The sequence below is a fragment of the Haliotis rufescens genome, unplaced genomic scaffold, assembly GCF_023055435.1.
Source record: "Haliotis rufescens isolate VD_foot unplaced genomic scaffold, xgHalRufe1.0.p SCAF_5, whole genome shotgun sequence".
NCBI lineage: Eukaryota > Metazoa > Mollusca > Gastropoda > Lepetellida > Haliotidae > Haliotis > Haliotis rufescens.
The window spans coordinates 54323290-54337416 of NW_025964223.1; the positions used below are offsets into that span (position 1 = coordinate 54323290).

General features: G+C 41.6%; 1 protein-coding gene across 1 annotated transcript; it reads right to left on the bottom strand.

Moving 5' to 3' along the window:
* Positions 1 to 6451: 6451 nt before the first annotated feature.
* LOC124127333 lies at positions 6452 to 12835 on the bottom strand. Its single transcript, XM_046490728.2, has 3 exons — positions 12535 to 12835; positions 7954 to 9042; positions 6452 to 7105 (listed from the first exon to the last, which is right to left on the bottom strand). Exons 2-3 carry the CDS (start codon positions 8594 to 8596, stop codon positions 6558 to 6560), a joined length of 1191 nt encoding a protein of 396 aa, XP_046346684.2. The 5' UTR covers positions 8597 to 9042; positions 12535 to 12835; the 3' UTR covers positions 6452 to 6557.
* Between the last annotated feature and the right edge of the window lie 1292 nt (positions 12836 to 14127).

Sequence of the window (14127 nt, forward strand, 5' to 3'; positions counted from 1 at the left end):
AACCAAACGTTTGTTCCCTTCGAAATGCATGTGTCACGGGTTGCTAACGCGTGGTGGACGGGTTCCACACGAGTGACCAGCGGGGTGCACACAGGTCGTGTCACACATTGCCCCTTGGCCATGCATGTAAGGGGAATGAACCCCCAGGCACTAGTGTATCTAGGACATTCTGCCTGATCACCTCGTGGACTCTAGGCCGGGGGATGTCTGAGCACAGATTTCAACAGATACAGACAGATATGGTTGATAAAGCATCAAGGCCTTCTTCGTGACAATTCGTCACCACTCGCCTCTTTCCGTAACCTGCAAGAAGAATAACGGAATAACACGAGTTGGTCACGAATGTCTTCGTCACCTGCTTCTTCCTGGCCTTTATTCAAGACTCCGCCACCAGGAAGGCAATGTACTTGGAGTCGTCTGCGCAATGTCGACCCCAAACACTTCTACCTTGGTAACGAAACTTTACCAAAATATATAAATACAAATATTTCAGCTGGATCTCAGGATAATAGGTAGGTGATCTTCGTTAAAATAAAGATTTAACTTAGCGTGACAACTTGCACACTTATTGTCCACTGTGAAAAAACTTCTTTTTTTTGAATGCAAAATGTTTGTTGAATGGCTGAAATAGTACAACTTATCATTTCCCTTTAATGTCAAGCAGAGGAATATTGGTGGTAGATTTATTGCATTAGCGTATATTACATGATACAATGAAGACGACTTCTGTTGAAGATTTTATGGTGCGATGACAGCTAAAATACGGGTATTATGGCAATGATACAATAGAGTTTGGGTATTTAGAAGAATTATAGGTGTTTCGCCATAGTTCATACATGTGCATTGTAATTCATAAATATTAACATTACAACAAAAAAAGGTACGTCAACTGACGTTTTGTTCGATATTCATCACCAGTACTCAACATTAAATCGAGAGGTTCAACACTCTTTTGAAATTACTTCTTTCACCAAGAGCCTTTGGTGTGTGGCAAACAACATGAATTTATGAGGAATACATATGTGACCATCGATAATTCATAAGGAATCGATATATAAGGTACAAAATTCTTTTGGATTCAGATATTGACATTAAGATGTGCCAGGGTGTAAAAAAGCAGACATCCTCGTGGGCACAAATTGTGCTCCCCTTCTTGCTGATCTGATTCTTTATGCATATGAAGAGGAATTTCTGCTCGGATTGGCAAAGTCAAAATAAGGTAAGTTGGCCAAGAAGCTTAAGCTTCAGGTATATCGATGATCTGATTTTGTACAATAACCGTCAAATAGGCAATCAATTTCCACTGATTTACCCACCGGAACTAAAAAAAGAGAGACCACTGAGACCGCCTCATATTTAGATTTATGCATGAAGTCTCTCCCCCAGACTGTATGCGAGAGATGGCTTCAGCTTTCCACTAATCAACAACTTTCCCTTTATGTTGCGCAATATTCCAGCAGCTCCAGCCCTAATTGGTGTTTACATTTCATAACTTTTGAGGTACAATCGAGCATGCTCTTTGCACCAAGATTTCAAAGAGAGTCATATGACTCTTGCTCAGAAGTTGTTTGATCAGGGCCTCAGTAAAGCTTTCAAAGGGTTTTCTGGTACACATGCGGAGGACATTTCCTTATTTGACGCATCAGTGACAAAAATGATGTCCGATGCAAATCCTTATTTTGACTTGTACCATATGTTCCTGTTTTTTTCATGTGAACAATTGACTTGCCTTTGCATGTTCTTGTGACGGGTGCTACCGGTGGGACAGGATACACTCACCGTTTCGCGAACACCTGGTGTCATCTGTTATTGAAACTGATTCGTAAAAACTTGATTTTAAGGGCGGTGTCCATTATATGTTACCAGATGTTGTGATCTGGTTGTACTAAATCACCCTCTTTACAAATTTCTGACTTCAGTGATATAATCATATATATTAAGAACATTACAGATTTTCCGAGGTAAAAATATAATGTCACTAGTTAATGTTACGCATACCGGGTATATATACTCTTGAAAAAACTCGGGGATCCACGTAAAAAAACTTAACATTTGCAATACTAAAAACAATGTATGCGCATTTCAGTTTATTGTAATCTACTGTAGGCTAAAGCACATACAAATAGGTTACATAATGCCCTGCCCCACCTGTTCTTAAAGGTGATAGATGCTGTGTTACAACCCTTAATGTAAAAAGATTTACATTAAGGGTTACGTGTCAACTCTTGTTACAACCCTTAATGTAAAAATTACACTTAATGTAAAAATATTTTACATTAAGAGTTGCGGGTCCTCCCTTGTTACAACTCTTAATGTAAAAAATACTCTTAATGTAAACATTTTTATATTAAGAGTTGAAGTGATAGATAATATTTTTTTTACATTAAGGGTTATCACTATGAAATAATACTTATCAAACTTTCATGAAACTTCGCAGATGTAATTGATCGTTACTTTGTGTAGATGTGCAAATGACTAATCATTTTTAGATTCCCTCTCTACAACGACCACCTGGTTGTTATATTCACAAAAGAGTTTATGACCCCTAACCCCTTTAACCAATTTTTATCAAACTTACTGTTTTACAAAGGTTATGTTTCGATACTCTGAAAGGTAACCTCGTTACTATCCTAATACCGTAAAGACGGAAAGGAGGACTCAGCCCAAGCAGATCAGACCAAGTTGTAGATGATGTTGAGTTGTAAGAATGGTCCATTAACAGAGTTTTAGGCATAAAATAATGGGCAGTTTGTTGCAGTATTACGATATGACAGTTAAGCATACACCAGAATCATATGCTATAACAAACGAAAGGAATTCCAATGCAATGTTTGGTTAAAAAAAAACCCGTAGGTTTCCCAAGTACCGTGCCGAGTCAAATATAACCACTTAAAGTTTACAGTTTTCGGGTATGAAGTCTATACCTTTTCTTTAGCAGTTTAGCATATCCTGTAGTAAGAATATTGTTGATTGAAAATAGCGAAAAAGAACATTAGGCATACGGCCTGTTGAGTATTTCATGTCAGTTATGATTAGGAACCGACCATTCGATCTTCTGTGGGAGCTGACATAAGCTCACCACGGAACTTCGAACCGTAGTGTGAATAGATTTCGCATGACGGATGACGCACGCCGACGGATGGCAATACGTCACATAAGCCTTTCGCTCATCTTACAATGCGACAATGCGACAAATGGCCAAAATGTCGCATTGTCGCAATGTCGCAATGTTGGCTAATTTTGACAGTTTTTGCTTGTTTTTCCAAGGGCGACAATGCGACAACGCGACAATGTCCCTTGAAGTATTCCATATTCAACCGCAACATATTATAACATTTTGGGGGGTAAACGAGCATATTATAAAGAGACGGCCAATATCTGACACATTTCAAAACAGCGAGCGACTGAATAGAACATCTGCCAGACTCGTTCTATGTCACTGAACCCCAAATTTCAGCCCCGTATAGAAGTATTGGTGTTATCTTTGTATCAAAACATTTGAAGTAAAAGCGAGGCGAGTATGGTTTCAAGGAATTTATACTAATTAACAGGACCATGAACAACTTAATTGCCTGAATTGCAATATTATTTAAGTACTCGACCTCAGTAATCTATTGCTAAAATTGTTGTTGACAGTATTGCCAAGCACAATAAGGTCTTCCGCAAGTAGAAGTAAACAAATATAAATACATTCCGAATGTAACTTAACATCAAAACGACAATTGTGTTCCATTTCAGTAACCAATTCGTTTATTAAAAAACAGAAACAAAAAGTGACAAAGCATACACCTTGCCTCACACCCATGAAGCAACAAATATATTAGATACTCTGTGGTAAGTCTTTACATTACTGTACATGGATTGTAACATTTTACCCAGTCTTGTATATCAATCGATGCTAAACAATAATCTATCACGCTACACCCAAAATGTCCAATAGGGGGCACGGGTGGCTCAGTCGTCTAAGGCGCCGCGATTCTCTCTGCAGAGTTGCGTCCCTTGGGCCCGTTATGTTGCTAGGTTTGTCAGCACCATACCCGTGCTCGTGGGTTTCATCGAAGTGATAAACGTCTGAGGCCTGCATCACTTCGGGCTTTCCTCCCACATTAAGCTGACACGCCGCGATATAACTGGAATACTGTTAAAAGCGGCGTTAAACCCAACACACTCACTCAATCACTCACTAAATGCCCAATAAATGTACAGTCACCGATTTGATAGTCAGTTCCAAATCTTCCATTCACAATATGTATGTTCAAATTTGAACACATTTCCAAGAGTTTTTCGTAAGGTATTAAGTAATTCATCACATGAATATCTTTCTATCTCAAATTGTGCAAAAAAAACTCTACTAAGTAAACATTACTTTCAACATGGTGAAAAACATCGTTCTCCACATAGTCCCGCGTCACACCGGTTCTACTGTTCATGTACAATGGACCCTTTAAGATCCGGGGTCTTCAGCGACCCATTATTGCATTCTTGCCGTAAAAGGCGACTATGCTTGTCGTAAGAGGCAACTAACGGGATCGGGTGGTCAGACTCTCCCATGATGTCGACCACTGGATTGTCTGGTCCAGACTCGATTATTTACATCTGGATTTATTCATATAGCTGGAATATTGTTGAGTGCGGTGTTAAACAACAAACAAATCCAAGTACAATGATAGAAACAGCTGGGTACTCTTCCAGTGTACTCAATAGAAAAATACAGCAACAGCTCTACCCCATTTTGTCTATCTTCGTTGTCACACCAGGTCGATTTCTCCGGCTGCATATATGTAAACACGCATAATGTATCTCTACTGAAACCAAACATACTTTTATCCAACAGAATAGTAATAGCATGTTCTCTGTATCGAACATCAATAACATATCTTATCAGTGAATATTTTATCAAAAGTATGCCTCCCGAATACCTCCCGAACTCGAACCTTTTTGTGGCTGGTAAATTTCTATTGACTATGTTTCTTATAAAACAACAATGTCATTTTCAGGTACAATAGAAACAAAGCCAATGTCGGATAGTTTGGTGGTTAAATCTTCTATATTCCTTGCAATGTAAGATATGCTTTTGCATAACCTTCGACCTTGTCTGCAGCACCCACTCCTGATCCACAGTTGACGATGTTCCACTTGAGTCGCGATCTGCGACCGGAGCCGACAACTGATGCTCATCATCTTCCAGAATAGAAGCTGGCATGTCCTCAATAACGAGCCTGCCATTCTTATTATAGCCCCCCTTGTTCTCAGCGTTTCTCACGCTTTCGCTTATTACGAATAATTGCAAGAAACCGAGCAAAAACAATAAAAAACGTGAAAATAGCAAAAAACTATCCTATCTTTACAATCAAACATTGTTAATAAGAATATTTTACATTAAGGGGCAATATGTACGATATTAACCCTTAATGTAAAAAAATAAAAATTTTACATTAAGGGTTGCGGGTTGTTACTCTTAATGTAATTTTTTTCACATTACCCAATACATTTCTTTGACCTTTACGCACAGTATAGGTTGCTGGGGACAAATACGGAGCATGGTGCTGACAGACCACTGATTGTAATCTGAACGAATGTGGATTTCGAACTCTGCACGTGTCGCCCTGCACGTGCCTGGGACAAGAAGTGACGACCCTGACACGTGCAGGGCGATAAGATGGCGAAGACGTTAGGAATTTAAGCAGCATCCAATTTGGGGACAATTCATACGGTAAGTAAAGACAGATCAGATTCAACTTTGAAAGACAGTTAAGTAGATTTTAAACGCGAATTTTATAATAATCCTGGGACCCATGGGGTAGTTAGCGGAAGGGGTGTGTGGAAGGAGGTTGTTGGTTGGTTGGCTTGTTGTTTAACGCCGCACTCAGCAATATTCCAGCGGTCTGTAAATAATCGAGTCTGGACCAGACAATCCAGTGAATAATATCATAAGCATCGATCCACGCAATTGGGATCGATGACATGCATCAACCAAGTCAGCGAGCCTGACCACCCGATCCCGTTAGTCGCCTCTTACGACAAGCATAGTCGCCTTTTACGGCAAGCATGGGTTGCTGAAGACCTATTCAACCCCGGATCTTTACGGGTCCGACGAATTTGGGATTCGATCCCACGATCTATGTTTCTGGCACGCCTAAGGGACGCAACCCTTTAGAATAGTGAAACTCTCCTTCCCTAGCATGTTTAAGGAACAGTTACTTGTATGTGGGAGTCTTGAATGTTCAAAATGTTTCCTCATGAACATTCCCCAATTCCATCTTGAACCGGGCGCACGGGTGGGACAGTCGTCTAAGGCGCCGCGATTTGCTGTGCAGAGTTGCGTCCCTTGGGCACGCCAGAAACCTATGGTTTGAATCCCGATTCGCCCTGATTATGTTTCTAGGTTTGTCAGCACCATACCCGTGCTCGTGGGTTTCACCGAAGTGGTAAACGTCTGAGACCTGCATCACTTCGGGCTTTCCTCCCACATTAAGCTGACACGCCGTGATATAACTGGAATACTGTTAAAAGCGGCGTTTAACCCAACTCACTCACACTCCATCATGAACCCTGACTCACCAAATGCCTTTTGTTTGTAACTCTTTCAAATAATTGATAAATATTTTGGCTTTCAATACATTAATGCCTATGCCATAATGCGTCCCGTCAAAACTTCTCACTCCGATGGTCATATTATAGGTGGGCATAATAGGGATCCCATGCGGCTTCAACAGCTTCGACATTCTTTCGTTAAAAGCTATTACTTGTGGCTCGTTTTGAGTATTGGATCTTTTCATACTGCTAGGTGCATGAAGATGCATCCACATCAGTTTTGGCCACGGCTGTTTCGTCATAAAATCAAGAACTGGTTTCAGGTAATGATTGTATATTGAATTCGAGTCGAGTCCAACGTGAAATCCTATCCCAACAACAAAATAAGATCTCTTTGTTCGAGGGGCGTCAAAGAAAGCTTGTTGGAACTGCTTTGAAAATTGAAAATTGTAGTATGGCGTAAACCGGAGTCGAACCCGACCCCCACACAATTCCGTCACATTCTGAGGAAGTTTTGCTCTGCATAGTTTCTCCTCATACATGTTCATGCCAGAACAGCGTTTCTTGATATCTGAAACAGCGTCAACAATAACTTAGACATATAAGAACAGTATATCAGATCGCTCACAGTGCAGAAGCTTACTGAATCAGAAAAGCCTAAATTGTTCTTTGATTACCCCGAAACCCCACCACTCCCCGAGTAAAAGTATATTGCTTACAGAGTGAGTGAGTTGGTTCAACGGCGGCGTCTTGTCCCCTATTTTGAGGTTGTAAACCAAACGTAAGACAAGCCAGTGTTGTTATTTGACGGAAAGGCACCCGACTGGTAGGATCTGTTTAAATGGACTTCTATGCACTTAGATATTCAAACAGTGTTATTCTAAACACGTGTTCTTACTAAATGTGTTACTGGTGTTAAGTAAGTAATGGCGGCTGGTCGGTGCGTACGCGTGTGTGTTAAGCCATATTATAACGTACTGCTTCATTCACAAGGTCGTTCCGTGTCTGTTTTACGTAGGGCCATTAGTTAAACGACGACTTGAAAGAATGAAGTCGTATTCCTTACCAACATCTTTTTTCTTTTTCACAATTTACACCCTGCGTAGAACCAACAAACACGGGGTAGAACCCAAGGAGCGCATGGGTGATTCTGACACTTAAGGGAAGTAACTCTGAACAGCAAGTTGGGATGTCTTAGACCAGTAGGCCGTCTGTGCATCCGACATCTGACAGAGTGGGGCGCCTGGATACCTTAGACTTGAAGAACACCCGTCGGAATACTATCCTATTTAATGTCTTAACATCAGAGATGGTGAACCTAACTTATTCGGAAGGGTTTCAGGGTATAACAGTGCAGTACAAAACATAGCACAACGCGTACTGCAACAAAATACTTTCTAGTGATGTCAAACGGTGTACCTGCATCTTCAGTGGATCTCAGACCGCCGTCCTCGAAGTTGTGTCTGATGGCCATCAGCAAGCCTGTGTACATATGCCTGATCAGTGAATCCCCTATGAAATAGAGATAGGCCCCATCCAACAGCCTGCAGATCTCTTTCTCAGACGTCTCTTGTGGGGAGCATCTGGGGTCACCTGTCCTCCACGTGGAGTACTCGGCATGAATGGACTGACGAAGGTCCCAGCAGTTAGGGCAGCGACACAGGTCCTCAGTGACATTCTTACATCTAAAGTTGAAACAACAAGGGGTCGTGCCTGTAGGGCTACACATGGCGCGAATGAAAGGACTGACCTGCGAATATCCCTGGTTGCCACACTGACCATCTGGTCTCTGTAGGCTTGCTGGGACGCCATGCATCTGGAGAGCCAAGGCATAGAAGTCTTCTGACTTCCGTTTCTCTACCAGAGACAGAGGTCGGGTAATCCACTGCCCTTGTGTCATGTGATCTAATACACTCGGGCACGTGTTGTTGACTACTGCTGCAGGTGCCGGAGGTGGTAGAATTGTTGAAAATGGAGCATGGTATACACAGACAATACATATTAGAATGACTGCAATAAAAAGAACAACTCGCTTTGATAAATGTTTAGATCGGTGGGCCATACTCAGAGGCTAGTGATGTAGGATGCCACGGCTGCCGACAGTGCTTGCAGGTACTGAAGACTTCACTTAACACGTCACCCTGTACATCATTTGTGCGTGTGTGTATGTTCTTGTATGTCAAGGCAGTGCTTTTAGGGTTCAGGGATTTCACTGAGCACGTCTTTCGGATTTGTATGTGTCTCTGTGGGAAAGCAGTGTTTGTGAGTTACTGCAGATTTCACTTGGCGCGTCTTCTTGTACGTCTTCCGTATGCGTAAATATCTGTATGGCAAGGCAGTGCTTGAAGGTTACTGGTAATTTCAACTGGCGCGTCTTCTTGTACGTCTTCCGTATGCGTAAATATCTGTATGGCAAGGCAGTGATTGAAGGTTACTAGAGGTTCCACTCAGCACGTCTTCTGGAATATCTGGCGATTACACATAACACGTCCCATCCACGCCTTGTACCTGTGTGGAAATAAGACGTTGAGAATATCAAAACGAGAGATATAAACATATCAAAATACAGCCTGGGGTTACCTACAAATGTCTGAAACATTGTGGACATCATTTGTGGATAAATTCCTTAAGCCTTTGTCACGATTCAGAGCTACGTTTTGCCCCTTCACACACACACACACACACACACACACACACACACACACACACACACACACACACACACACACATTCATACAGCTGTCTGGGCCAGACAATCCAGTGATTAATATCATGAGCATCGATCCGCGCAATTGGGATCGATGAAATGCATCAACCAAGTCAGCGAGCCTGACCACCCGATCCCGTTAGTCGCCTCCTACGACAAGCACAGTCACCTTTTATGGCAAGCATGAGTTGCTGAAGACCTATTCTACCCCGGATCTTCACGGGTCACGAATTTGTTATGTTATGTTATGTTATGTTATGTTATGTTATGTTATGTTATGTTATGTTATGTTATGTTATGTTATGTTATGTTATGTTATGTTATGTTATGTTATGTTATGTTATGTTATGTTGGGCAAGACTAGCAGTAAAGGCAATCAAGATGTCCAATTGTGGTTGATGATGTGATTAAAGCACAGTGGAGTCAACCCTTAACAGAGACCTAGGTATCTACCTACCCAGCGTGAGCTCCACTCATTCACACCATCAACCACAAATGGATATCTTGATTGCCGTGAAACTATGCAAATCGACACTTCAAACTCTTGTTATTGAGGATTTGCATGCTAGCCTGTCACACAGGCATGTGATTACCATGCAGCATGAGGTAGATTCCAGAACAGTAGCAAACAGCATGGTCACTGACAGTGACGTAGTGACTTTCTTATTTATAAGTGTAATACGAAAGTGCAGATATATGAAACGTAACAAAAATTAAATATACACAACGAGATGCTGAGCATAATTTGATATGATTGTGGTGAATCTAAATGTGTTTTGCGCATTCATAATGCGAGACAGCCTCTGTGGTCTAGTGGATAGAGGATCTGCCCGGAGAGCGATAGAACAGTGGTTCGATTCCCGGCCGCTTCATACCACGAAACGTTAAATGATAGTATCTGGTGCTGCCCTGCCCTGTGATCGGCATTAAAGGGAACAAACCAACGAACTCGCCGGCTCGGAGTCAGTATACTGTGTCATGTTAAACTGGTGTCTCGAAGGTGCATTTTATCCATATGTCGCATTGTCGCGCATTTTAACGCCTTTCTTACACATTGTTGATGGGGCGACAATGCGACATATTTTAACTTTGAAAAATGTAGCATTGTCGCCATTTGGGAAAATAGAATTATATATTCAAAGCACGACAATGCGACAAATGGCTAAAATGTCGCGTTGTCGCATTGTTTTGTTTTGGTTAATTTTGACACTTTTTACTGGTGAGGGCAACAATGCGACAACGCGAAATGTCCCTTCTTGGACTCCTATCACCGTGGTTCATGAGATAGAAAGAAATCTGCTGCTGCTTCACGGCGCGCAGACATTGATTTGCAGCAAGCCTCATTGCGTAAACGTTTTGTTCGGTTTAACAAAAGTGTTTATATGAGTTCTATAAGCCAAACAACCATTGTGTAATGTTCACATTAAAAACACGTGTGTGAGTACCATGCTCCTTTTGTGAGTTGCAACCTTAATGTCAAGGAGATGTCTTCCCAAAGATGTATTGAAAAATGCTTGATTTAATTTAAGAATAAATTATTTTTTATTGAACTTTAGTAGAAGCACAGTTATTTTATTCGGTTAGGATGTATATTTTATATAAGTTTATATTCCCGTCCATAACTGGGGAGCCTTCATAGCGGTTCACGTGTCCAGTGTCACGTGTCCAGTGCAATATATAGCCCTGGGCCCTGTTCCTCAAAGCGATCCTAGCGCTATGACTGTCCTAAGCCTGTGTTAAAGAATGGGAGTAACGATCATCTCAGTGCTAAGATCTCTTTGTGGAACAGGACCCTGGTCCAACTGTTTAAACCACATGCACCACCTAATATATTATCAATAAAATAATGTCTTCTAAACGTTGTCCCCATTGTTTCGATCAACTCCACCGATATTGACCTCGGCAGACATCCGAACAAACTAAACGGTTCAATGCTATTAACACTAGTATCCACCTAGCAACCGTTGATTAGTTTGTTGTGAAAGGCTCTAACATCCTTTACTGTTTCTGTACGAGCATATACGGGCATTCAGTGTCTTGGGAGGTTATCGACCGCGACGAGAAGCGACGCGTAACAAGTTCGACAGCAGGTATACAGAACATATGTATGTACTGTGATATTTCTCATTACTCATATGTATGTGACGTCCTGCGTGTCTCGTAGGCCATAATGGCCGGACACTGTACACACTATTTGTGTATTTTTATTGTCACTGCTGTACAGTGTGTGACACGAAAATAAAATAATTTTCTTCTTCTTCTTCTTCTTCTTCTTCTTCTTCTTCTTCTTCTGTATTGCTATGGCTATCTTTTCTGTCCAGGTGAGATACTACAGGGTTTCCCGCGCCAGTGAGGACAAGGCGTGTTCTGAGTTCATGTATGTCGATTGAGCTTAATGCTTAGACAGGCGTAATGTCCACCTTCCCGCCATTATATATTATTTACACAATGGACATGAATAGGACGTGACCTGGCTTACTGAAGCCTTATCTTCAAACATTTACACAGTTACCAAGGACACAACATGACACAACAAATTGGCGATGTCGCCTGGTGCAATGTTAATTTGCAGAGGGGAATGTCTGTGTGACTTTCTATTCATTATTATTTACAGATTAAAATATAAAATGCAGCAAAGAGGGTTTGGGTGATCCTGGCACAGTCAGGCTGGTTAGGCTCATCATCAGCTCAGGGCCCTTGCCCCCCCCCCCCCCCCCCCCCCCCCACACACACACACACACACGAAGCCCAGTCAGCGAATGGGACTTTTCCCAGGAAGCGCTGCCTTGTCAAACCAACCCAGAATTTTTCGGAGAATTATTATTATTATTATTATTATTATTATTATTATCATTATTATCATGCAGCTGAGATGCACTGAGTGAAGTAATACATAGAGGATATCAGGCATCATGTGTGGTTGAGAAATTTTAACGACATGCACTGTTAGCAATATTCCTGTTATATGAAGGCTGGTTGGATAGGCACCAAGCTATGGTGGTTAACAGCAAGAAAGGCATACGATGACACATTATCAGCCAAAACAGAGAACCTGGACACCCGATCCCATTGCAATCGACAAAGATCAATTACTTGGGGGTCCGTTTTGTTTAAGAATTACCGCGGTCATATTCAATTAATGTTGGATGTGTCATATTGATCGTTGGGTAATACAGTGCTTCTTTATAACAGTGTACATGCGCCTAATAATCCACTGCTTTTAGCAGTGAAATTATGAAAACTGAACAGTTTATCACGAAATATCCGCACAATATGGACAAAGAATGTCTCACCTGACTGAGGGCGGTATATCCACAACCTGCTCGAGCGGTTTGCGTGTCTTGGTATGTTCCGCGTGTGTCGATAAGACCCCACCCAACCAACCGGTCGAAAAACATTCAACTCGGGTCCCACACAAGCAACACGAAGGCTTCAGTCGTTGAAATGGCAGTATCACAAAACCTATACTTGAAGCACTACTGTCGTTTGTGGAATGTGCTATTCTGATCATACATAAACATGCGTTCGCGTCAACCTCGGGGTGTGTGTGTGTGGAGATTTTTTGTACCCCCACCCCCACCCGCTTCTGAGTGTTGACGGATGTAGCCTTAACGTGACGGGTGCTGGGTAACGAGTTTCAACCTCGCCTACTGCGTTTTGAGCTGGTTGGGACTGGTTCCCCATCTGTTCGGGTGTCACTGATGGAGGGCAGGTCGGGCTACGGATATATATCAATACGTCGTGCATGTGATAAGCTTTCTCTCGGGCATCGGCGGGTTTAGGGTGTAGGGAAAATAGATATCGGACTATATAAGCCCAATCGACTCAAACCATATTGAAACCAGGTGGGGGAAATATGCATTCATTCATGGCCATACTTAAGAAATTACACAACTCAAAGCTTGTTTAGTATCAAGTTTTGATGATATAAAAATTCATCCAAAAAACATAGATTGAATTATTCCGGTACACAATGATTATGTAACCCATATAGGATCTCAATTTTATGATTAACGGACAGGGGCATGACGCGATGTGCACGAGGTGCTTGAAAACACGAGGTGCGTGTAAGGATAAATAATTGCTTAACAGATCTGTTTCCAGTAACTTCTGGAGTTAGACAAGGATGCGTGATATCTCCGACATTGTTTTCGGTATTTATTAACGACCACGCAGAGGACATTAATAAACTTAAATGTGGTATTCAGGTAGACGAGAATATGTTAAGTATTTTACTGCACCAGACAATCCAGTGATCGACATCATCAGCATCGATCCACGCAGTTCGGGATATCATGACATGCATCAACCAAGTCGGCGAGCCTGACCACCCGATCCCGTTAGTCGCCTCTTACGGCAAGCATGGGTTGCTGAAGGACATTAATAAACTTAAATGTGGTATTCAGGTAGACGATAATATGTTAAGTATTTTACTGTACGCGGACGACGTTGCTTTGGTTAGATTTGTTAGACTGTGTCTCTCGCTGGTCAGCACAATGGCGTTTGAAGGTTAATGTGAAAATAACTAAGTGTTTAAAGATCGGAATTTTTCTTTATTATTGGCTCTTCTCACATTGACATTATTAATGCCTATAAATATTTAGAATTTTGACTTTATGTGCATTTGGATATTAATTATTCTGTTAAGGAATTGGCAAAACCAGCAAATAGAGCTCTTGGTGTACTTATCTGTAAATTTACATTAACGGGTGGTATGTTATTTTCAGTTTTTAATAAACTGTATGATATTCCAGCTATATGACGGCGGTCTGTACATAATCGAGTGTGCACCATACAATCCAGTGATCGACATCATCAGCATCGATCCACGCAGTTCGGGATATCATGACATGCATCAACCAAGTCGGCGAGCCTGACCACCCGAT

Bases quoted from the DNA above. Each gene is read 5' to 3' on its own strand.
- LOC124127333 (XM_046490728.2), bottom strand. From the start codon at position 8,596: ATGGCCCACCGATCTAAACATTTATCAAAGCGAGTTGTTCTTTTTATT. The intron at 7,106-7,953 runs GTACACCGTTTG...ACGCTGTTTCAG, and splicing joins GAGATCCACTGAAGATGCAG to ATATCAAGAAACGCTGTTCT.